Consider the following 24,867-nt stretch of genomic DNA (forward strand, 5'->3'; position numbering starts at 1 on the left):
GATTACATCTGCAAAGAACCGTTTCCCCATAAGGTCACACTGACAGGTTTGGAAGGTTGGGACGGCCATTCAGCCTGCTGCAGCCCTCTAGCTATTATCTGGTTGTTTCCCCAGGGTCACACAGTGAGACAGGGTCACAGTGCAGAGGGGACCACAGGCTGGCTGGCTCTGAGCTGAGACCCTCAGTCAGGTCCTCACCGCGCAGATGGTAAGACAGGTCCTGCGGTCAGTGCTGGGAGACTAACACGTGCCATGAGCCCCTCCTTTTAAGAAACCGGATTAGTTGGGAAGGAGCTTTGTACGTTGTCATAAGAGTGAGCTCTTGAGTCCAGCCATCTGCAGAACCTTGAGTAAATTATGTCAACACTCTGTGTCTCCTATGGAAAATGGGAATCCTGGAAAGAATTATAGGAACCTCACAGGGCTATGGTGCAGATCATATGAGAAACCGTGCTTAGCACACAGGCGTGAAATCAACAAGAGTCAGGGCACCCTGACCCCGCAGCCTCTGCAGCCTCTGCTTACTGCTCCTGCTGGCTCAGACTCCCCAGAATCAGAGCCTGTACAGAATCAGAGCCTCCGAATGGAAAGGGGACAGTGGGGGACTTTTGTACAGGTCCCCAGAAACCAGGGTGAGGGAGAGATGGAAACCAAAGCTGACTTCAGGACTCTGGGCCGGCTCACTGGGAGAATGAAGCTGCCAGTAACAACATGGAAATGGCAAAAAGTGGTTTGGGAGGCTGGGAACAAACTGTATTCAACTTGAATGCAGGTGGGATGTCTGGATGGAATTGACTGGCAGGTGTTAGACTTAGACAGTGACTTTTAAAAGCCAAACAGAGCTTTTCCCAAATGGAAAGAATTGCTGTCACAGATGAAACTTTTTAGGAGTTGGGAGCAAACTAGAAACGAGAAAAATAAAGTGTCAGAACTCACTGGTTCGTGGCCACAGCATTCAATTTTCTTGCCTGTAAAATGGGCACACTGCTTTTTCTCTTCCCTAGCTGTTGCTGAGGTTGCATTAGACCACGGATGGGAAGTGGCCCCAGAGCCTGGGCACTGAACCATAGCAAGAGGCCACCCTGTGGGCACAAGCCTCAGTTCTCCAAATGCTGAGCATGACACCAGAGACACAGAGCACCTTCCCTGTCCCTGCTGAGGAAATAACACCTGCTCGCTTGCTGGGTTTGAACTAGCCTTTCTGGTGGCCTCTAAATCTGTTGTAGTTACAATCACCAAAGGACTATGTGATAAAAACTGGAACTTCTCCATTCCCTGGTAAGGCGTGTACTTTCGCCAGTGGTTTTTGTTTTTTTGTAAAAAGAGATGAGAGTACTACTCTCATGAGCCTCGTCATTCACCCCCACCACCGCCACCTCCCAAGTGACCCCCTTGCTCCCCAGTTTCTGTGTTTTGCTAGGACAGGGTAGGTCAGTCAACATTTCCATGACAACCAAGGAAGAGGCCAGCTCTGACTTCAGCTCACTGTTCATTAATTAGGAGGGAAACTAAATAATAGACTCTCTTTTGTTTTCTGTCTTGGGGTAGGGGTTCCTACCACATGCCTGTTGTCATGGAAACCTTTTATCCCCACCAGGTGAGTTGGCCAAGTGAGGATATTAATATATTTCAATGGGAGTTGGGACAGGCCTCTGTGAAAGGAGGTGTCAGGACTGTGTGGTTCTGGCCACCGGGTCACAATAAGCACACTGCTCCTTAAGGCGTGGTGAGTGTGTACAGCAGTCTCTAGACCCCAATCTGTGTGTCTCCAAACCCCAGGGATGTTTAAGCTGTCTCTTACTGAGGACCAATGATGTGTCTGGCATTCTTCAAATCTCTGTACATTTGGTATTTCATTTACTGCTCACTAAAACCCCGTGCACCTGGTATTATTGTCACCGCTTTCCAAACAAAGAAGCTGATGTTCAGAGAGGTTAAGTACCTTCCCCAAGATCACTCAGCTGGTAGGGGGCAGTGTTGGAGCCGAAACCCAGGCCTCCTTGATACATGATTCCTATATCTCTGGGCCCCCCTGCCTTAACCTTGTACTTGAACTTGGGCAATCTCTTAGAGTCCCTAGAGCCATCAGGGAGACACCATCTTAAAAATGTACCACGATAACTAAACATTTAGTACCTCTGTGAGAAACAGCAGTGCAAACTGTCTGGATGCCTGCTTGGGGAATTGTGCAATGACAAGTGAAATTAAATACTTTAATGGATTTTGACAACAACTCTATGTTAGGGGAATTCAAATTGCATAGAGAAAGAAGTTAGACTTTCTCTCTGGACCTGATTGCTAATATGCATGCCTAATTTATTAGCTGTGGTTTTTTTTTAAAAAAAACCTAATTTTGTTAGGACCAAAGTTCTCGAAGGAGAGGAACATTATGGATTGGAGGAGGCAGTTAAATAAATCTTCCTGGAGGAGGTTGGGCTGACCCGGCGTCCCTGATTTTTGAGGGGGCTGTGCGATCACTACGTGTCGAATGAGTGATAACAGCCACCATGTCTTCAGCACTCTAGCCAGGATGCTAGCCTCTTGTTTGATGTTATCCCATTGCATCCCGTGACCTTCTGTGAGGTGGAGTCCATTATCCATCTCCATTTCATGAAAAGAAACAGGCTGAGCAAGATCACAGCGACTCCCAACGCCATAGAGTTAGGACAGAGTGGACCCAGGGTGACTATTATTCTTATTACCATACATTATTATTGTTGTATTATTACCCTTAACAATGTCTTATAGGACTATAAGCTGAAAATGACACCCAGAGGTCACCCTACCTGTTTTCTTGCCTTCGGGCAAAATAACACCAAATTCTTCACATTATTTGTCTTAAAGAATACTTTCCTCACACAGGTGTCTCTCAGCACATCATTTTTTTTGCATCACCTGTTAGATGTAGCGTACTATGAGCAGAACAAAAACAGATTTTATTTTTGGCAAACTTGACGTCTCTGGGAGAAAGAAGCCACAGGCTTCGATGGTCGTAATGTGAGTTTAGGAAATGACAGATTCCATGAGAGGCGCGGGTGAAGTGCCGTGGGAAACCAGAAGAGAGCGTTTCTGGGTGGGAGGGGCCAGGGAAGGCTTGTGGCCTGGCTGGCGATGGAAGTGAGCCGGGGCGGGGTGGGGCCTGGCTGTGTGCAAAGGGGTGCACAGGGCATGGGCACCCAGGCTCAACTGCCCAAGCTCCGAGGCACATGGGGATTGGAGTCCTCTCTGTGTGTGAAGGAGGTGGCCCAGGGAGACTACGCCTGGCAGGACGCAGGCCAAGGACCGAGGCTTAGGGGACCACCTACCACTAAGGGTCTTCAGAGGAAGAAAAGCAGAGAACGGGAAAACACTAGGAGAATGCATGGGCACAAAATGAGTTTCAGAAAAAGTGGCCAACTGCTCGAAGGCCATGAAGGAGAAAGGTCAAGGTCAATGCAGTCGGGAGGTCCATGGTGAACTTTGAGAGAGCAGTGTTGGGAGCAGAAAGCAGCATGCTCACACTGCAGTCAGGAGGGGATGGGGCTCAGAGAGTGACTTTCTGTAGGTCACACTCCCAGGGCGAGGGCTGCAATGGTAGTCTATAGCGGAGAGCCAGCTGAGAACCCCTGGCTTTCCCTGACTTCGCTGGAAGCCTAGAAAGAACATGGTCCCCAGAGCCAGACAGACCCAGGTTATCACCTGATACTGTGTAGGAGGCGTGTAACCTTGAGCACTTTATTTAACCTGACTTCAGCTTTGTTCCATAAACAATGAGGGCTGCCACCTATCTGCCTACCACGTGCCAGGAACGGTTCTAAATGCTCTGCCCGTATTAGCCCGTTTAATTCTCACAACAGTGCTGTGACATTGGCAGAATTATTATCCCCATGACACAGATAAAGACACTAACTAGTAGATCAAGACCCTTTTCCAAAGTCCCCAGCTTGTTAGGGACAGGGACGGGCTTCCGACCCGGGCATCTGGCTCCGGAATAGAGGTTGATGTTGATTTCTCCCTCTTAAGGTCTCAATGTGGCTTACCCAGGACCATTAAGGTACTGCCCCACAGGACAGGCTCAAGAAGAGTTGCTCCCCTTTACCCCTGGCCAAATGCAAATGCAAAATCAGGGCCGCATTGCCTGAGAAACGGCTGTGGGATCAGCTCCACAGGCCTCACTCACGTGAGCGAAAATCCCATACGGAATGACACACAGACATTGCCTTGCAAAGTGGGGTGCAGGTGCCATGAGCCCCGGGGACGTAGCCCAGTGAAGATAGTTTTGTATTCAGTGCCCTCAATGCAGGATTGACCAGCTGGCCACACTGGCACCCCTGGGTGGGGAGCACCCTCAAGGCAAACCAGTGACAAGTGCAATTCACAGAGAGCGCATTTTATCTGAAACCTGAGTGGGAAGGATGTTCAACGTGGGACATGCTTCCTACATCCCCGGATCAGGGTTCGCTGGGCGCACAGGATACGAAGGAGAATTAGGATCCCCGCAGAAAATGCACTGGGTTTGGAAGAAATTGAATGCCAAAAAGAATTACAGTCTCAACAAAAAAATAACTTCTACACATGATTTCTCCCTCATTGTCTGTATTCACACCGCCCTAGACTTTGGTGCGGAACTGTGTTTAAACACTAAAAGGCTTTGTTTTGCAGATAGGCGCTGAGTATGTAATTAACAAGACCCCTTCATTAGCGGAACTAGACAATGAAAGCTCAAGTTGGCCTTCTCTGCTAATTCTGGAGGTTGTAAAACAGAGGCTAATACAACCGCTGATTACAACTGTCACACAGACAGTGCCTTGCTGTTGTTCTGCCAGAGACAGACAAGACCTTCCCAGGAACTAGGGGAGATAAAGAGAAAGAAAGATTCGTTCTGGCAACCGGAAGCGGAGGGGTTAAAAATGTGGCCTCTGGAGACGGCCGGCCACCAGCCCCAGCCTTACCACTCAGGCGGCTGACTTAGCCTTCCACAGCCTCAGTACCCTCAGATGGAAACTTGAGCTGATAATTGAGTCTAATGATTGGACTGTCATGGGAACTCATTGAAACATTTTTACAGTATTTGCTGCCAGATAGTTTGAGCACCTACTGTGTGCCAGGAATGTGTTGGGGCTATAAATGTAGTCACAATGAGTGAGAGCACCACCCGCCCTCCCGGGCTTTCAATCTAGTGAAAGAAATAGGCACCAGACAGACAGTTGCACAAACCACGCTTTCAATGGTGATAGTGAAGATGAAAGAAAACGATGATGAGGATGACGGTGATGATGAGGATGGTGATGTATTTACAAAGTCTGCAAGGTTATATATAGAAAGGAATGGTGGATTCTATCTCAATAGCTGTGGCAAGCTCTTTGGAAAAGGTGACACGGAATCTGAGATTTAAAGGGTGAGTGGTTTTCAGGTGGATAACTTGAGAAAGAACACTTAAAACAGGAGAGAACCGTGTGCAACGTGGGTGACAAGGCAGTACGGCAGGCGGCGGCCAGACCGCGCCGGCCCGCTCAGCTCAAGACTGCACAGCGGGCCCCAGGCAGCTGGCGCGGACAAGCCTCGCAGTCTGAAAAACCGTTCTCCGGGTTTCAGTGAGAAGCTAGCACAAGCTTAATCATCCACAACAGAGAGACAGCAGTCCACTACGGGATGGGCCAGACATGGACTCCACCATCCTTTCGGGCAAAAGGAAGTCTCCGCCCTGCCTGCCAGAGTGACTGGAGTCTGAAGCTTCTTGTTCAGTAGGATTTTGGCCTCTCCGGCATTTCAGCTCAAAAGTGGTATCATTTTTTTTTTCTTTTTCTTTTTTTCAAGGCTCTGGGCAGGGAGCTGGGAGAACTGAGCCTGCCTTTGCCATCACCTCAAGCAAATGACATTGCTTCTACTTCCCCATAAAGAAAAATGAGATCGTTGCTGGTGTCCCTTCTAAGTCCACAGTTTAACTTGTTCTGAATGTGGAGAGAAGCAATTATTTTTGTGGCACTGTTTTATGACATCAGTAATCCTCAGTGGAGAACCAGGGTATCGGATAAGGGGCAGGGCTCCAGTGAGGCCTGAGAAAATGTGACTCACATGGTGGGGGTGGGGGTTAGTTAGGTGGGGGCCAGAGGCAGGTGCGGTCTGAGCCCAGGCAACCTGCAGTGAGACTCCCAGACAGCCTTGGAGGAGCAGGGGCCCAGTCTGGTGTCTAGTTACGTGGGCAGGGGTGGAGCTGAATGTCAGAAAGTGGTTGAAGAAACCCCATATCCTCCTGAGCCCCCAGAGCTGTGCACTGGCCTCTCCCCTTGAGGCTGGTGACTAGACAGAGAGCCTCTGGAGACGATGGCACAGGGGAGATAAAGATGCTGGCGATTCTAATCACAGTGTCTAAGGGGTACTGAGGCGCTGTGCTAAGCACTATGAATCCATTCTCTCTGTAATTACAGCAGTTCTAAAGGTTAAGTACCGTATTATTCCCATTCTGTATAGGAGGAACCTGAAGCTTTGAGATTATCTGACTTGGATTTGCCTGAGGCCACCCAGCTCAAGAATGCAGAGCTGGAATCCCAACCAGCCTCCTTCTCTCCCGATCCAGCCCAGACCACCAGACAGGCGCCCCGTGGGGAGAAGCTGCCTGGCAGCACCCTCCCTGGCCGCTGTGACAGTGTGTTCCACGGACTGCAAGTGGCCAAGCCGTGAGACAAAGAGAGCCAGAGGGACGAGGCGCAGACACGCGCCCCGTGCGCCCTGCGCCCCGTGAGCCTGTGCGGAGGGGCAGAGCAGAGCGCCCTATTGGAGAGGAAGTGCATTGGGAGGTCTTTGTAGTGAGCTGTCAGCCTCTTCATCCGGAAAATGAGAACACTGGGCCCAGTGACCCTGCAGGCGCTCTGGTCTGCGGGAATGGGGGGGAGGGGGTGTTAGAGCAAGTCCTCGTGTTTGTTGTATTGTAGTCCTTTGGCTAAGGCATTGCCCGGCCTGGCAGGAAGGTGCTCCGGCTGAACCCTGTCTGGCGGCTCTGGGAATTCACCCTGAGCCGGGACAGAGACTCAGTCTGCGGCTGTTGCCACGGGGCCTTCATTAACTCGTACATGCAACAAACACTATGTGCCAGTGACTCCTGTGAGCCCATGGCTGTAAAATAGGGGTTGATGTGTTTGGCAGTCATAATGAAACAGCCCTGCCCAGACAGGTGCTGGTCCCTCCAGGTGCTGGTCCCTCCCAGGTCCTCACACTGAGGTCCGTTACAAGCCCTGGGCAGATGCCTCGGGAGGCTTTCTAGAAAGGCTGTGTCTTTAATCCTGAACAAGACAACAGTTTTGCGCTAGGTTTGAGGGGTGCCCTCCCAGCTACTCGCCCTCGTAAGCCTCACGCCATCCCGTTAGTCAGACCCTGCTCTCCATCCTCAGGGAAGAGAGTGGGAGTTCCGGGAAGTTGCGTGACCACAATGAGTAGGACCGTGAGAGAGAGCAAAGCACCTGCGCTTTGAACTCAGACGGATCCGGGTCCAAATCTTCACTCTCGGCCATTCAGTAGTGGGGTGAGCTCTGGAAAGTAGTCTGACCTCCCTGAAGCTAATTTTTCTCATTAGCAAAAATGGGGCAGAGGGGCCACTTATAGTATCTAATTTATAAGACCATTGCCAGGGTCAGAGGAGATGTGATAGGTCACCCCCCTGACTCTCCGGAGCCCGGTGCCCGGTAACTGCCGTGCGTGGAAGCAGCACAGTGCGGTGGTTAGATATGAGGTGTCTGCCGGCCTGGCTTTCCGTCCCGGATCCACAGCCTCTGAGTCTTGTGTCTGTACCTTTGTGCCTTGGTTTCCTCCTTGTAGAGTGGGAGTGATAGTCACACCGACTTCCTAAGATTTTATCAAGATTATTATTTTTTTTTTTTGCATTTTTCTGAAGCTGGAAACGGGAAGAGACAGTCAGACAGACTCCCGCATGCACCCGACTGGGATCCACCCGGCACACCCACCAGGGGCTACGCTCTGCCCACCAGGGAGCGATGCTCTGCCCCTCCGGGGCGTCACTCTGCCGCGACCAGAGCCACTGTAGCGCCTGGGGCAGAGGCCAAGGAGCCATCCCCAGCACCCGGGCCATCTTTGCTCCAATGAAGCATTGGCTGCGGGAGGGGAAGAGAGAGACAGAGAGGAAGGAGAGGGGGAGGGGTGGAGAAGCAGATGGGCACTTCTCCTGTGTGCCTTGGCCGGGAATCGAACCCGGGTCCCCTGCACACCAGGCCGACGCTCTACCGCTGAGCCAACCAGCCAGGGCCAAGATTAAATTTTTTTAAATTGCAGTTCTTGGCCCATAGTAGGTGCTACTGATACCATCACCACGATGTGTGTTGCTGGTGGCCTTATACCGTACTTTGGAAGAAGGTGACCGAGTGAAGTGGAAGTGGCCAGGGGAGTGTTCAGAGGCCGACAGCGTGAAGGGGAGCCGGTGGAAACGGAACCAGTGTGGGTCTAGGTCGTATAGGGACCTGATCATCAGACAAAGATCCCCATTCAGTCCTTCTCCTCATCAGTTAGGCAACACATCGCACCCCTCACCCCTGCTACGGAGTCTTTTGCCTTCTCTTCAAATAGCATAGCGTCGCCATCACGCAAATGGGACCTCTGTGATGGCAGACATTTATCAAGTGACGGAGCTGGGCTGCATGGTAGTTATGTTTATTTTTAGTGACTTCATCCTCCAACTCTTTAAATTAGCTGCTGGGCTAATTTAAGGGACTTCTGTGGCACATAGCTAGCAGTTTCTTCAGGAATGCCAATGTGCATTTGAAATTCCCAAGTGACTGGGGACATGGGTCTCGGCCAAACTATGGGGAAGGAAACCTGCTTACTTCCCTTGGCTAGTGCAGCGCCGCTGCCCACCAGGCCCTCCTGCCAAACCACAGGATCGCCAGGAACATGAGCCAGGGCGTCCGCTCCCTTTCTGTCCCCCGTGGTCCCGCCCTTACTGAAGTCGTCTTTCAGCTAGACTCCGGCCTGCATCAGCTCCCTTCAGGGCTTCCTAAAACAGATAGCCCGGCCCGCTCGTAGGTTCTGAGTCCATAGGTCAGCGGTGGAGCCAAGAATGTGCATTTCTAACAAGTCCCCAGGTGACACGGATGCTGCCGGTCCAGGGGCCATGCTTTCGGAGCCATTGACTCGGAGTGTTCCAGTAGCTTCCTGACGTCCTCCATCCCCCGCCTTGACCCCGAGTCCATTCCACCAGCAGAGTCATTTATTCTCACCGCACGTCTGGCTTTGCCACTCTTCTCCCCCAGACCCGCCACATTCATCGCGCCTCCCACACTACCAAATCTAAGCCCCTTGATCTGACATTCTTGATCCTATAAGACCCAGACCCACCCGGGCTCCCAGGTCATGTTCCCACGCGCTTCTCTTCAGACATACCGCCTACCACCGAGACCCAGCAGAGCGGCTCCTTCCTTCTACTCGGGGTCCCCCCTCTGCGCACTCACTGGCCACCTCCACCTCCCTCAATGATTGTTTATGGATGGGACTTATCTTTCCCCACTTGGTCAAGTGCTTCTGGGTGGGGGGCTGTATGCTCCTCACCTGTGTATCAGGGGCCCCTGGGACAGGTAAGTGCTTGGAAAGTGGTTCATGAATCAATGAATTATCAAAGCGGTGCTTAACTAAAAATGGAAATTATTTCTCCGAGAGAATTCGAGTACCTTCTACGAATCTGCAACTTTATCTTGTTTGTCTGCCTTCCTATATTGTTCATTTCTGAAATTATATATAGTTTATACAGAAAAATATAAGTCTTTGGTTTGATTTAAATCAGATTAGCAGGAATTATATAGTGAACTAAGCATTGTGTTTAATGAGACAGTCCTGAGTATAAATTCAGATTCCAGTGTTGATTTGTGACGCTGGGCATGTATTCAGATTCTCTGGGCCTCAGATTCCTAATCTGTAAAATTGGACCAGTTTCTATCTACCTCACAGAATCGTTATGAGAAACAAATGAGATAGTCTAGGTAAGTTGCTTGGCACAGTTCTTGAAATACATGTAGCAGGTCCCCAGTAAATGCTGGTTGGTTTTTGATAGTAGGTTTGTTGGGCAAAATAGAGATAGGTGTTATTTCTTCTTTGTTTGTTTTTTGTATTTTTCTGAAGTGAGAAGCAGGGAGGCAGAGAGACAGACTCCGTATGTGCCCAACAGGGATCCACCCATCATGCCCACCAGGGGGCGATGCTCTGCCTGTCTGGGGCGTTGATCTGTTGCAACTGGAGCCATTCTAGTGCCTGAGGTGGAGGCCATGGAGCCATCCTCAGTGCCCGGGCCAACTTTGCTCCAGTGGAGCCTTGGCTGTGGGAGGGGAAGAGAGAGATAGAAAGAAAGGAGAGGGGGAAGGGTGGAGAAGCAGATGGGCACTTCTCCTGTGTGCCCTGGCCAGGAATTGAACCCAGGACTTCCACAAACCGAGCCAACACTCTACCACTGAGCCAACCGGCCAGGGCCGAGATAAGTGTTTATTTTACAAGAGTTTTAACAAAAAATAATTCCATTTTATTTGAAAAAACAATAATAAATAAAACATTCTAGGATTCTTTTCCCTATTTTAATGAATCAAGGATAAACTAAATTAAGCTTGATTTAGGGTTTTTTTGTTTATTTGTTTGTTTTACCACTTTTATTTCATAAGCCTGACATTTCCATTAAAATGCTATGAGTAAAAACAAGAGCTTCTAGCATTTGTGAGAACCTGGATCTCCATGTGATAATTGAGATTGTCTCCAGCAAAGCTGCTGTGTCTCATGTTCTATTTCCTCTTCCATGTCAGCTATGTCTGTACTGCCTTCTTCCAGTTGAGCCAAACCATTTCCCCTGAATTTGTGGTTGTGAGCCCATGAAAATGACATCTGTGGCTTGGGAGGCCCTTTTCATCTTGAGGCCATTAATTAATTGGAGGCCGGAAGGAAGGGAAATGGCAGTCATCCAGTACTGTGCCAGCCCTTGAAAGAAAGGTGAAAGGCCGTCACGTGGAAGAGAAATAAAACTCATTCTGTGTGGCTCTGGGGGCAGGATGGGTTCAGGCTGCAGACTAGGGGGGAACACCCTCTGACATGTACCGGCAAAACCTGAGAGGCCCCCTGCAGGTGGTAGGGTCCCCACCACCAGGGTAACCCAAGCTAAGGCCACCACCCTGGAGAATGTGCTGATCAAATGACCCAGGGGCGCTAATGTCCCTACCGACCTAGGACTAAGGTTTCTGCTCTTAAGTGACATTATTGTGAAAATGTCCTAGAACCAGAGTGGGTTCCACACCATTGTGGAGGTCCTAATTGCCGCTGCAGGGCACACTTCAAAATGGTTTAAAATGGTGAATGTTGCCTGACCTGTGGTGGCGTGGTGGATAAAGTGTCGACCTGGAACGCTGAAGTCGCCAGTTCGAAACCCCAGGCTTGCCTGGTCAAGGCACATTTGGGAGTTGATGCTGCCTGCTCCTCCCCCTCCTCCTCTCTCTCTCATCTCTAAAATGAATAAATATTTTTTTTTTAAATGGTGAATGTCTGTTATGTACATGAGACCCTAATGGAAGAAAATAGATGACATCGCCGGACAGAATGCTCTCCGAGGCTGCTTCTGGTTGTACTGTTATTCTGAGGGAGCACATCACTGAGGGGACCGGTCACCAGACTCTAGAAAGACAGGCCTATTATAGACGCCCACCCTGTAGCTGAGGGGGGAATGGTTAATTAAGTGATGGTTCAGGCATAACACGAAGCATGACATGTCCATGAGAAATTACGCCCCTGAAAACATATTTAGTGCCACGGGAAGATACTTGTAACGTATGAGAAGAAAGATTTTAACTGCGTGTCATGCGATCCTAACTTTACCGATAAATCAGAGCGTTAATACTGTTCATCCCTGACTTGTGGGATTACAAATGGTTTTGATTCCTTTACACATTTCTCAAGTTGTCTGCAAAGGGCATGAATTACTATTAGAATCCATAAAAACGATTTAAAGCGAACAATAAATAGCGGTGCTTAGGATTTTGTAACCCCCGACGTGAATCATGATGCACTGTGGAGCAATGGTGGCAGGCGGAGCGAGCCCCGGTTAGACGGACGGAGGTGTGAGTCGGGGCCAGCGAGGTGCTCCACCCCGCCGCGCCTCAGCTTCTCCACCCAGAACGGGGATGATCACAACCGTCTCCCGCACCGGGCTGTGTGACAAGCGGATGAACGCGCACGGGCGGGACAGCTGTGGTGATGGAGCAGCTCTCCGAGCTGTCTTCATGGCGCCCAGTGGATTCACACTGTACATTTCCACGTCTTCCCTTTAACAAAAACTTAATGAGCGCTTGTACAGTCAGTGATTGCCACTTATCCAGTAATTTAAGAGCTAATTTCCAGTAACAGTGCCGCTTTCCTTCTTTCGTCTTTCTTCCTATAACCTCAATAGGAAGAAAAGGAAGCCCCTGTTATTTACTGTCTCCAGTTGAAGGAGATGAGGAGAAAGCCAGTCTTCTGGCTGCGGGAAAGTTGTGCCGCCTTCTACGGAGGAATTGGGCTGCTCCCCTTGGCAAGAAGGAGCGTTTGTTTCTCTAGAACCATCTGCATTGTTGAAATTTAAAGTGGTTTTCTTCATGCTGCTTTGGTCTACACCTCTGTCTGTTCTTTGAGACCAGTGTCAAAATCCTCTTAGCAGGAACTGTGAACAGAACTTAAGGACATCAGACTCGCACCAGGGGCTTCTTCTCTTTCTTAGAGGCTGGTTCCTGGGGCCGCGCGAGGAGGAGACCACTCTGGAGGGCTGTCAAGCACGCTGTTTCTCTTTCGAACATCTTTCCCAATTGAAAGAGCTTGTGGGAAACAAGTGATCATAACTTTGATTTTTTTTATTTGAGGTTTATCTTGCTATTAAAAGGGAACTTTCCTTACTCAACAAATCCAATGATACATTTCCCAAACACCTAGTATGTGCCAGATCCTATAGAAGTAGAGTTGAGTAAGATGTGGTCCTTGCCTTCAAGGGTCCCACAGAATAGGGGTATTGGCAGGCCAAGGAAGGTAGGTACTAGGATACCAGGGTGGCCCAACTTGGTGACTGGTGGCGTAGCTGAAAGTGTGAGCACCAGAGACAAGGCCATTTAATACAGAAAAGAGTAGAAAACGACCTTGACATTGAGCTCAGCACCATGAGACATGCTTCTAATTTTCCTGGGTCAGTTCATCCGTTGAGCAGTAGCTATTGTCCGTGTTCAGTGTGCTCGGGATTCTGTCTCAGAATGGACACCCAGGTGGGAAAGGGTGACACCTCGCCACAGGCCAGCCATGGGCAAGGCAGAAGACAGGAAAGTGCAGAGAGAGGCACTGAGCATAGAAGGGAGCTGGTGTCCACTGAGCACCAAGTCTCTGGTTCCAGGCCACGCCAGTGCGCGGCAGGCGGGGCGGCAGGGAGGGCTCAGAGGCCTCGGAGGGTATAGTGTGACTAGGGCAGTGACAGGAAGTGGGGGTGATGGAGAAGACATCAGGAAGGGCCTCAAGTGCCAGAATGAGGGGGAGGATTTCTTTGTATAGGCTCTTGAGAGTCACTAAAAAGCTATAGCAAGTGGGCAACTCAATCAGGTTTGCTTTCAAAGGGGAACTGTGGGTGCTGGTGTGCAGGGTGGACCTATGGTTGGCAAAGGCTGGAGGCAGGAGGCCCTGTTGCTACAGTCCAGGTGAGAGTTTAGGGAGGGGAGAGTTTAGGGAGGGGAGAGTTTATAAGGGAAGGGTTTGGGTAGGGGAGAGTTTAGAGAGGGGAGAGTTTGGGCAGGGGAGAGTTTAGGGAGGGGAGAGTTTGGGAAGGGGAGAGTTTGTGAGGGGAGGGTTTGGGTAGGGGAGAGTTTAAAGAGGGGAGAGTTTGGGAAGGGGAGAGTTTAGGGAGGGGAGAATTTAGGCAGGGAAGAGTTTAGGGAGGGGAGAGTTTATGAGGGGAGGGTTTTGGTAGGGGAGAGTTTAGAGAGGGGAGAGTTTGGGCAGGGGAGAGTTTAAAGAGGGGAGAGTTTGGGTAGGGGAGAGTTTAAAGAGGGGACAGTTTGGGAAGGGGAGAGTTTAGGGAGGGGAGAGTTTAGGGAGGGGAGAGTTTGGGCAGGGGAGAGTTTAGGGAGGGGAGAGTTTAGGGAGGGGAGAGTTTGGGGAGGGGAGAGTTTGGGCAGGGGAGAGTTTAGGGAGGGGAGAGTTTGGGCAGGGGAGAGTTTAGGGAGGGGAGAGTTTATGAGGGGAGGGTTTGAGTAGGGGAGAGTTTAGAGAGGGGAGAGTTTGGGCAGGGGAGAGTTTGCGCAGGGGAGAGTTTGGGGAGGGGAGAGTTTAAAGAGGGGAGAGTTTGGGAAGGGGAGAGTTTAAAGAGGGGACAGTTTAGGTAGGGGAGAGTTTAGGCAGGGAAGAGTTTAGGGAGGGGAGAGTTTGTGAGGGGAGGGTTTGAGTAGGGGAGAGTTTAGAGAGGGGAGAGTTTGGGCAGGGGAGAGTTTGCGCAGGGGAGAGTTTGGGGAGGGGAGAGTTTGCGCAGGGGAGAGTTTAGGGAGGGGAGAGTTTATGAGGGGAGGGTTTGGGAAGGGGAGAGTTTAAAGAGGGGAGAGTTTGGGAAGGGGAGAGTTTAAAGAGGGGAAAGTTTAGGTAGGGGAGAGTTTAGGGAGGGGAGAGTTTAGGCAGGGAAGAGTTTAGGGAGGGGAGAGTTTGTGAGGGGAGGATTTGAGTAGGGGAGAGTTTAGAGAGGGGAGAGTTTGGGCAGGGGAGAGTTTAAAGAGGGGAGAGTTTGGCCCTGGCCGATTGGCTCAGTGGTTGGGCGTCGGCCTGGCGTGCAGGAGTCCTGGGTTCGATTCCCGGCCAGGGCACACAGGAGAAGCGCCCATCTGCTTCTCCACCCCTCCCCCTCTCCTTCCTCTCTGTCTCTCTCTTCCCTTCCTGCAGCCGAGGCTCCACTGGAGCAAAGATGGCCCCAGGCGCTGGGGATGGCTCCTCGGCCTCTGCCCCAGGCGCTAGAGTGGCTCTGGTCGCAACAGAGCGACGCCCCGGAGGGGCAGAGCATCGCCCCCTGGTGGGCAGAGTGTCGCCCCCTGGTGGACGTGCCAGGTGGATCCCGGTCGGGCGCATGCGGGAGTCTGTCTGACTGTCTCTCCCGGTTTCCAGCTTTGGAAAAATACAGAAAAAAAAAAAATAATAAAAGAGGGGAGAGTTTGGGGAGGGGAGAGTTTGGGGAGGGGAGAGTTTGGGGAGGGGAGAGTTTGGGGAGGGGAGAGTTTAGGGAGGGGAGAGTTTGGGGAGGGGAGAGTTTGGGGAGGGGAGAGAATGGCTGGTTGTGGGGAATGCTAAGGGTGTAGGACTGGCTGTGGAGGCATAGGGGAAGGAATTGGCGTTTGTTCTCATGCCTCCTGCCTGGGTAACTGGCAGGTGTCATATTCAAGGAGATGGAAATGAGGATTTGGGGTGTGGAGAAGTGGTCATTTCACTGGGAGGTGCCTGTAGGCCATTCTGGAGGTTAAACAGGGTAGTTGGGTATCTGGATCTGCAGGTGAGGAAAACATTGCAGGATAGAAGTAGATATTTGAGAGTTATTAGCTGTGAATTTTCTTGAATATCAGAATAAAATATCCAGACTAAGGAATCACAACACTGTAATCATTTTTTTTTTGAATGAGTTTCAAATAAGAAAATAGTTAAGCCAAGAAACTTAATTGTGCCTATTCCTAGAATTGAGTAACTAACTGATGTATCTTTGCAAATTGTTCATTGAACTGTGCCTATGGATTTTTGCCAGTCTTCAATGAAATTTTTGTATTTCTTAATTATTCAATTACTACCCATAAGTAGGAGTTTAAAATCAAACCCAGACCGCTCCATAATAGAGTATCCCCCTGGATTGTGAGTGCAGTAAAGGAAGTGATCCCTACCGGAGAAACCAGGATGGTAGAGCCGGGGAAGCAGGAGTTTCCGGTCCCGGCTCTGTCCTGGATTTGAGTCCTGGCTTTGGCATGCACCAGCTCAGCGAGCATGGGCAGGTCACTCCTCTGGTCTGCACAATAAAAGTGGTGATAATGCCCACCTCCCGAGGTGGCCGCGTATCTCGATGCGTGAGAAAGTGTTCTATCTGCTGTAGAGCCCACTCCAGTTGTTGGTTCAGTCATTGATTCCTTGTGTGTTTCAGATCTCAGCAGCTGGAGAAGCCATTAGCCAGAAAGGAAGATCCTTCCGACAGTGACCTGGCCAGCAGCTCGGACGGCAGCTCTAAGCCCAACCCCGATGCCCAGCTGCCCTCCATCTGCCTCAAGCAGGTGTTCCCCAAGTACGCAAAGCAGTTCAACTACCTGCGCCTAGTGGACAGGATGGCGAATCTGTTTATCCGATTCCTGGGAATCAAGGGGACGATGAAGTTGGGACCAACAGGCTTCCGTACCTTCATAAGGTCAGTGAGACCAGCCCCTCCAGCTTGGGCTCCAGGCAGGGGATAGTCCAGCCCCAAATCTGACAGGTTCAATCTGCCTGACTGCTCCTGGGAGGTCCTCTGGTTCTGGGTCAGGGCCCCCTCTGGGTGGGAATGGCCCAGTGTCTTATTTGTGGAATGAATTAACGAATGTTATAAGTGTGACAGTATTCACAACTTTATGCTGACATTAGAAAACAATTTTGTGCCACCTTCAACTACTAGGTCCTCACCCACATATAAATAGTTGCCCCTGGACTCGGGCAGACCTGTGCTTCTTAAACCGGGCTGACGTCCTCCCAGCAGTAGACAGCTGTGTGTGAAGTGTTTACGAAGCCGCAGCAGAGAAACAAGGCACATCTTTCCAAAGTGTCAACTTCAGGAGAGAAATGTTAAATAATTCAGTCGATAAATGATTTAATACGTTTGCTCTACTATAAAAATAACAAGGCTCTATTATGGAGTATAATACAAATTTTGCATGATTTTAAAGATAAAACATGAGGGGTTTTTTGCTGAAGCCTACAAAATAAGCCATTGCCACTTAATCTCCTGAGATTATTCATTACTTGCCTCTACCTTTGGGGCCCTTGGGGGCAATACAGGAGCACTGACCAGCTGTGTAACCCTTAGGCTGTGTACTGACCATCTCTGAACCCCAGTGGTCTTGCTGTAAGTGGAGCTACCTGCACCCCAGGGGAATGACTGCGTGTCTCAAGAGGCTGTGCCCCCAGCCACTGACCCATTGGGTTTAATGTTTCTACCGCGCCACAGTCACACTCTTCGTGGTTTATCCACTAAAGCAAATAATTAGAAGTCTTGAATCCGAAACCACTTTTGTCACACTTTTCTCTAAACGAATTTTACAAGTTCTAACTCTAGCTCTCCGATATTTCTGACAGATGTAAACAGGAGTATCAGCAGTGACTTTTGCCATGTCAATCACCCCGAAGTCATATTTGCTCGATGATTTTGAGAAGGGCTTTGTGTTAGTTTCAGGGGCAAAAGGAAAGCCCAGTGGAAGAGCACAGGCTTTGGGGTCTGGCTGCAAAGCAAGTGCATCACGGTGTGGCCTTAGGCAGGTCTCTCGTCTTTATCTGTAAAATGGGAATAATCTCGCCTATTTTGCAGGGTTACTATGAGGCTGGGATGTAACATACCATAAACACCCAGCCCAGCGCCTGGTTCAGGGGAGCTATTTGTCAGGGTGGAGTCTGCTGATTACTATTTCCCTGAGGCAGTGAAAAATTCAAAAGAGTCAATAGACACATGTTGTTTCCCTGAAAATGCCACTTTACACGATGCCCTCTGACTTATTTAGGAACTGCAGTGGAGTTTGGGCAGTGGGGCTCTAGGGCTGGTTAATGACTACACAAAGTGATCAACACCCCACTCGCTGCCTTTTCACTCATCCATCCTAAGCATGAACCTCCAGCTTCAGAGCTGCTTTGTGGTCACGAGGTGGCTGCTCAAAATCCAGCCATCATGGCCAAGTTCCAGGCAGCAAGGAGGAGGAAGGGAGGAAGAACAAGAGGCCTCTCTGTCAAATGAATTAGAACCATTTAAAAGGCCGTCCAGAGGCCGTATTCAATGACTTGCAGGTCCATCTGTCTTCTTGGCCACTGCTACCTGCATGGAAGCTAGGAAGTAGAACTTGTATAACTGTGTATACTACTGTCCCAATATAGTCAGGAGGGAGAGGAGCAGAAACACAGGTAGACTTTCTCTACCCTTTGTGATGACTGTGGCTCAGGACATAGAGAAACCGCTCCGTGACAGAGATATGAGGGCACTTGAGGTTCTGTGGAAGTGTGCAGGGTCCCAGAGGAGTGAGGGTGAGCAGTCTTCTCGCAACATGACATGTCTAGGGGCTCAGACCTTTCTTCTACAAGGGCAGGAGCTTTCTGGGCCCTTCCCAGCCCCTGAGCCATTGCACAGAAGAGTCCACTTAAGACCTGCAAGAGTGAGGGGTGGTTTGGGTTCATGTGGACAACAGCCTGGGTGTGGCAGGGGACCCTGGACCTGGGAGCCCTAACTGCGAGTAGGAAAGAACTGTGTCTGGTTTGACCTACCAACTTCTCCTGAGCACCCAGTAGCTCTAGGAAAACCAGAGGGAAATAATGGAGCCCACTAGCCTGCAGGGGACTCTCAGTCTAGCAGGCAGCGCACAGCGAACAGATCATTAAATGCACCCCTCTGACAGAGTCCTGGAGCAGCAGACAGAACAGGGGACCCTTCGTCTGCCTGGTGGGATCAAGGTGCCCCCAGGAGGCAGAGTTTGGACTTACAAGAGGAAGTTTGGCTGGCGGTAAAGGGGGCTCGCCTGTCCAGGCAGGGGGGAGAGCCCGAGAGTGGCTTTCCTGAGTGAGTGGCTCATGTTCAGAAGTTAGAAAAGGCTTCTCATCTGGGCTACATTGATGGTGGAAACCGAAACGCTTTCTTTTTCTTCCTAATAAAATTCTACTGAAATGGAAGAGAGAGGGGGAGACGAGACCAACTAGAGTACGGTAAGAATCCCAACCTCAGCTGCCTCTGGAGGGAGAATGAGGAAGAGGCAGGCTGGGGCAGCCCAGAGGGCTCAGGAGGGAAGGAAAAGGACTGCTGCCCCACGGCTCTTGTTTAAAAAAAAAAACTAGAACTACTGATTGTTATGTAAAACCTCAATACTTGTATCTCAGCGTTGGCCATTCAGAAAATCATTTTTAAACCCTGCATGGGCTCACTCAAAGCGGGCTGCCCACAGAGACCCTCAGTGTGTGACCCCTGGTGTGAGAAGCCGGCGTACACATTGAGGGGACCGCTGTGTTCAACACCACCCTGAGAAGGAGACAGAATTGGGTAGGGTTCTCGTCAAGATTCATTCTTACAATGCTCTCCGCCTGGAACTGGGTGATGTCGAAAGTACTGCTACGAATCCATCTCTCTGTGATCAGCCTCTCGCTTTTCCATCCCTTTGTTCTCTATAATTAAGGTCATTTGCATGAAAAACCAATTTTGTAATGTTAGAGACTATTAGGTCCTGCGGCTGTCATTCCCAACCTGTGTTAGTGAGAGGGACAGTGACCGTGAGAAGGCAGCACCATGTCCTCCGGTGGCGGTGGCGGAGCAGACAGACTACCCACCCCACCCCCACCCCACCAGCAGCAGCAGCAGACATGCTGAGGAATGAAGATGCGGGAAGAAATGGAGGAAACGTTGCACAACCATTAACAGACTTTTTATTTTCCTTTTTAAAATGCACTAAGAGATCCCAACAGCAACTTAATCGTAAAAGATGATACTCTTTGCTTTTGGATTTGTCTGAGTAAGTTCAGCCTTGCCCGCTAAATTAAACAGCAAGCATTTTCTCTTGCGAACGGCGACTCTCCTCTCTCTTCTTTGCACTTCATTTAAATTTTGCTTCATTATGAATTAATAATATTTATGCCATATGCTCAGTCGAACCAAGTGCCCTTCCCCGGAGCACGGCATGGGAGACACACACGCCTGGATAGACCCTCCTTTCGAGCCCCCACGCGCGCCACGGAGGCTGAACTTGGCTGTCATCTCTGCCGCCCACGCTTTCTCGCCCCGTTCCTTGAACTGGAGGGAGCAAAATAGTAAACATTGCGGTTGAGTTTATTTCCAGTGACCGTGTCTCACGATGTGCCACACCGATCAGCAGTTGTAGGAGGGAATTATGCTAATGCCAGTCTGGCCATCTTCTATTTTTCTCTCGCACCAAGAAATGAGAAATAATGAACTGTCGTTCTCTCGTCTAGACTCGACTCTGTCTGACCGGCTCTCCGTGCCCTTCCCTCAGGAGGCGCCAACAGTCCCGCACACGATCGAGAATTAAATGCCTCTTGTCTCTTATATTTTTATAATTATTATTTCACAGTAATTGCTGGAGTGTGGAGGCTTCCCTTCCTCTGAGAAACAGAAACAGGTCCAGTTCTTCAGTCTGACAGCTTTAAGGGACTATATGCGTTTTTGTTATTTTCCTGCCGCAGGATTACGAATTTGATGGGAGTGGGGGTTGGGGGGGGGCGTTCTATGTAACTCACGAAGTATGCGGTTTCCAAGGGTAACCTGCGGCAGGATTTGATGTCAATTTGCACGTGCAACGTTTTCCGCCCCCGAAGCCGGGAAATGAAACAGTGCGTTGCAACCGAGTCGATTTCTAGGGAATGTAGGCAGCAGCCCCTCACTCAGCCCGAGCGCTTTTTGCTTCGCGCGGGCTATTCCACCTGGAGATCCCTGCTCCTCCCTCTGTGGCCTCCCATCCTGCGCTCCTTTTAAATTAGAGAACTCTTTTCTCTTTTTCCCCTTTTCTCTCCTTCCGCCCCCCTTTTTCCACAAGGAGGTATTAACATGCTTGATGATGGGTAGCTGTGGGGGGTTTTATTCTTTGAAAGGCAACATGGTATGGTAGAATGTTCTGGAATGGAAACATAAGAGGCCTCTGTTCTGCTCTGTCCTTAACTCCTCAATGACTTTGAAAATCCTCCTCTTCTCTGAGTAGCACTTCCTGGCAATATTGTGAGAGCCTGAGCTTGGGGTATCGATAGCCTTTAAAATACTCAATATATTATAGCCCTGGCCGGTTGGCTCAGCGGTAGAGCGTCGGCCTAGCGTGCGGAGGACCCGGGTTCGATCCCGGCCAGGGCACATAGGAGAAGCGCCCATTTGCTTCTCCACCCCTCCGCCGCGCTTTCCTCTCTGTCTCTCTCTTCCCCTCCCGCAGCCAAGGCTCCATTGGAGCAAAGATGGCCCGGGCGCTGGGCATGGCTCTGTGGCCTCTGCCTCAGGCGCTAGAGTGGCTCTGGTCGCAATATGGCGACGCCCAGGATGGGCAGAGCATCGCCCCCTGGGGGGCAGAGCACCGCCCCTGGTGGGCGTGCTGGGTGGATCCCGGTCGGGCGCATGCGGGAGTCTGTCTGACTGTCTCTCCCTGTTTCCAGCTTCAGAAAAATGAAAAAAATAATAATAATAAAATAAAATAAAATAAAATACTCAATATATTATAAACTGTCTCTCCCCCCACCCCTGATGCTGCCCCCAGATGTTTAGATGGTTGTTTATTTTTTTAAACAAATATTGACCATTTGTTAGCTTTCACCTTATAGACACCTCGCCAGGAAAAAATAAGCTTTTTTTTTCTTTTTTCTTTTTTTGCACAGAGAAGGATGAACACAAAAGAAATTCTATAAATAGGCTTATATGGAGTGGAAAAAGTCGGCATCTAAATCTCCCATGAGATGTCGGTAGTGCTGTTGGGAGGAAATGGTAATGATAATTTCAAATCTTTCTATACTTGGGATCCTAATGAACTTGAATGATTTGTGATTCTCTCACATCACATGTGCCCAAATGCCTTTGACTCTAGAAACAAAAGAAAACATTTCTTCCAACTGGTTCTACACCCTGGAGGAAGGCTGGGGGCCGTCATGTCCCCACAGGTGCCAGGCGCTGAGCTGGTTCTGTGTGGTGAGTAGCCTGATTCTTATATAAATAAGGAAGTCGAGATGCAGAGAGCTTCCTTCAGCGACTTGTTCAAGGTCACACAGCAAACTCAGGAGTCAAACTCATGTGCATTTGACTCCTCCGCTCATTTTTCCCACGTACGTGCCTAGCCTATCTTTTCTTAGGAATTTTTCTGGCTTCTCACTTTACCATAGTGCTTGTATTTCTTCTGCCGGAGAATTTATCCTCTGGTCATTTGAAGAACTGCATCCCAGGACATAGGGGAAACTGTTCTCAGTGACTAAGAGGCTACAAAGGCTTCACAGTTCTAGCCCAGGCTCTGAGGTCGCTTCCACCTCCGAGAGTGGAACCCAGGACTGACTCAGCTCTACACTACTTACTGGGCTCAGACACCGCTCACATGCAGTGGACACAGAATAAATCCTGCACTGAGTGGATGGGGTGTGTGTGTATGTGTGTGTGTGTGTGTAAATTCATTCTAAAGTCTTGACCCCCAGTCATTCCTTTTTGGGATGTCATTCCCTATGGAGAATGTTTGATAATCACAGGGACAAACCTGGGAGCACCTGTCTCCCAGTGACCCTGTCACCTTCCCCAGCCTTATATCCCAAAGATTCCCAACAGGGGCTCTCTGGCGGCTCCACCTTTCTTGGGCCCCACCTGATACTCTGTCTTGAATACTGGGTTCTTCCTGGGACCCTGGGCTGGGCCACCTCCCCACACCTCCTGCAAACTCCCAAGTCTCCCAAGTTCACTACACTATCCTGCAGGGGAGAACTGGATATGAATCCCAGCTATGTAATTTCAGGCAAGTCACATCCCTTATTCTCCTGAGTCTCATCTTACCCATCACTGAAATGGGACTAAGAATATCGTCCTCGTAGAGTGGTAATAAAGATCCAGAGAGCAGGAAAAGGCCTGGCACGCAGATGGTGCCCCACCCCCAATGCCCACAGAATCACAATTCTTTCCAAGCGCTTCCAGCCCGCGGCAGCCAGCACAGATCCCTCCCTGTCCCGAGCAGCAGCAGATGTGTGATCAACTGTACTTGCAGGCATCACGAGAGAGGATGAGTTTCCTTGGAAAAGGGATAAATGGAGAATTCTTCTTGGTAAATTACAGCTCCTGCTAAAGGTTTGACACTTCTATTTTCTACCTGTCAGGAAAAAAATAACTATATACCAGTGGTCAGCTCCGTTTCACTCTTCATACTCTATTAACCCACAGAGCAAGCTAGCGGAGCTCCTGTCCTGTCGGGAAGCGGGGAGCCCAGAGGAGACTGATATGATAATTAGAGAAAACCGTGGTCGGTCCTGATGAAGCTTTGGAAAGGAGCCGTGGGGGTGGTTGGGATCCCTTGGGAGAGACTGGAGCCCCGCCCCGGAGGAATCCAATAGAGATAGCCATCGTGGTGACAGGGGACTTGAAAAGCTCTGCGTCCACTGACATGTTGTTACCGTGGCTCGAGAACTGCACTGATCTACTTTGAAGTCTGCCACTGTGACTTGTGATTGAAATACAGAGCCAGCCTAAGAGGAAGCAGGATGTGAATTGATGGCTTGGGAAGTATGCGTGGGGGCGAGAAGAAAGGAAGGCAGGGGGAGGGAGCGATGGAGCGTGCTAGCATCTAAGGAGCCCCGGCCTCTTCCAGGCACCATGTTGGCACAGTTCCAACCAGCCTTGTTAGGGGCGGGCATGGGTTTGGAGAGGGGCCTCTGAAATGCCCAAATCCTGCTTGCCAGTCAACCCCTAGCCTGTCGGGTTCCTAAGGGAGTGGTTCACACAAGGGAGGCTGACAAATGGAAAATCCAAGAACCACTTTATCATTAGCTGGGACGATGGATGTGAACACATTTGGAAAGTTGAAAGCAGCATTGAATATAGTTCAGCCAAATGGACAGCTGGCCCAGAGGTCTAGCTTTCAAGATTGTCAGGGCAAATGCAGGCAGCGTTGGGACTCGCCTCACAGCACACGATCCTGGTCAGGAGGCCGGTGCACCTGGCCGGACACACCAGGGGCCACCTCTGGTCTGGGCGGAGCCCGGCACCGGCCACTGGCGAGCAGCATTTCTCCAGAGTGGAGAGGGCCACTTACTGAAAAATCAGCCTCAGGCAGCCTCTGCTGGGGCTGAGATGGTTCTAGATCCAGAAGAGGAGAAGAGGAGAAAAGGGAGAGAAATCAAGAAGGGAACCAGTGTTGTCGTGGGCCGGCCAGGTGCCAGGCACCATGCCAGGTCCTCCTCTCATCTCCACAACAGCCGCAGGGGTGGGCATGATTATCTTCATTGAGAGACCAGCAAATAAAGCCTCAGAGGTTTAAGTAAATTGGCCACAGTTGCAGGATTTCAGTCCTTGCCTGACAAATGCCCAAATCTTGCTTTTTCCCATGTGCCAGATTGCCTCCCCACATTTTCAGACACAAAAGGAAAAAAAAGTGGGGAGGAGGATTCCAAACACTCCTCCGTGTCTTGGGGAGGGCGCACCATTGCTGGCATGCCTGCACCTGAACTAGGCAACATCTGAAGCTCAGAGGCCTGCCCACTCCCTCCTCCTGTCGTTTCCCGGTGACTCCCTCAAAGTCAGGAAGGAGCATGGAGGGGTCCCCACAGCGATGCTGCGCCAGCCCACATGAAGGAGTGTGGCAGTCTGTGCCATTCGCTCTGAGAGTCTTGGGCTGACAGAGGCTGATTTGGGGCCCACGTAAAGTCTTCCGGTGACAGAGTAAGATAGGTGAAGTGCAGAGACCATGAGCTCCTGTCTGCAGGTGTGGCCCTGGGGACCCTCTCCCCCAGTGGGCATTTCCAGGAGGGACTCCCTTCTGCATAGCAGTGTCGCCTTCAGGTGTGCCGTAATGTGCTGTTATCATTGGGTCACCTGAGTGCTGCCATTGGCCGCCTGGACACCGCAGGACAGCACAGCATCGCAGGCCCGCTTGAGCTTTCCTTCCTTCTCCAGAGACTGGTGGTGGTGGGGGGGGGGGGGTTGTGGACATACACAGCGGCCGT

General features: G+C 50.4%; 1 protein-coding gene across 4 annotated transcripts in view; it reads left to right on the forward strand.

Moving 5' to 3' along the window:
- Positions 1–24,867, forward strand: part of TTLL11 (tubulin tyrosine ligase like 11) — a 202,543-nt gene that overhangs the window by 144,926 nt on the left and 32,750 nt on the right. For all 4 annotated transcript variants that reach the window (XM_066256315.1, XM_066256317.1, XM_066256316.1 and 1 more), the window contains one exon: positions 16,121–16,378. In XM_066256315.1, the coding sequence (XP_066112412.1) occupies positions 16,121–16,378 (258 nt within the window). The remainder of the gene's footprint in view (positions 1–16,120; positions 16,379–24,867) is intronic.

The sequence above is a fragment of the Saccopteryx bilineata genome, chromosome 2, assembly GCF_036850765.1.
Source record: "Saccopteryx bilineata isolate mSacBil1 chromosome 2, mSacBil1_pri_phased_curated, whole genome shotgun sequence".
Lineage (NCBI taxonomy): Eukaryota > Metazoa > Chordata > Mammalia > Chiroptera > Emballonuridae > Saccopteryx > Saccopteryx bilineata.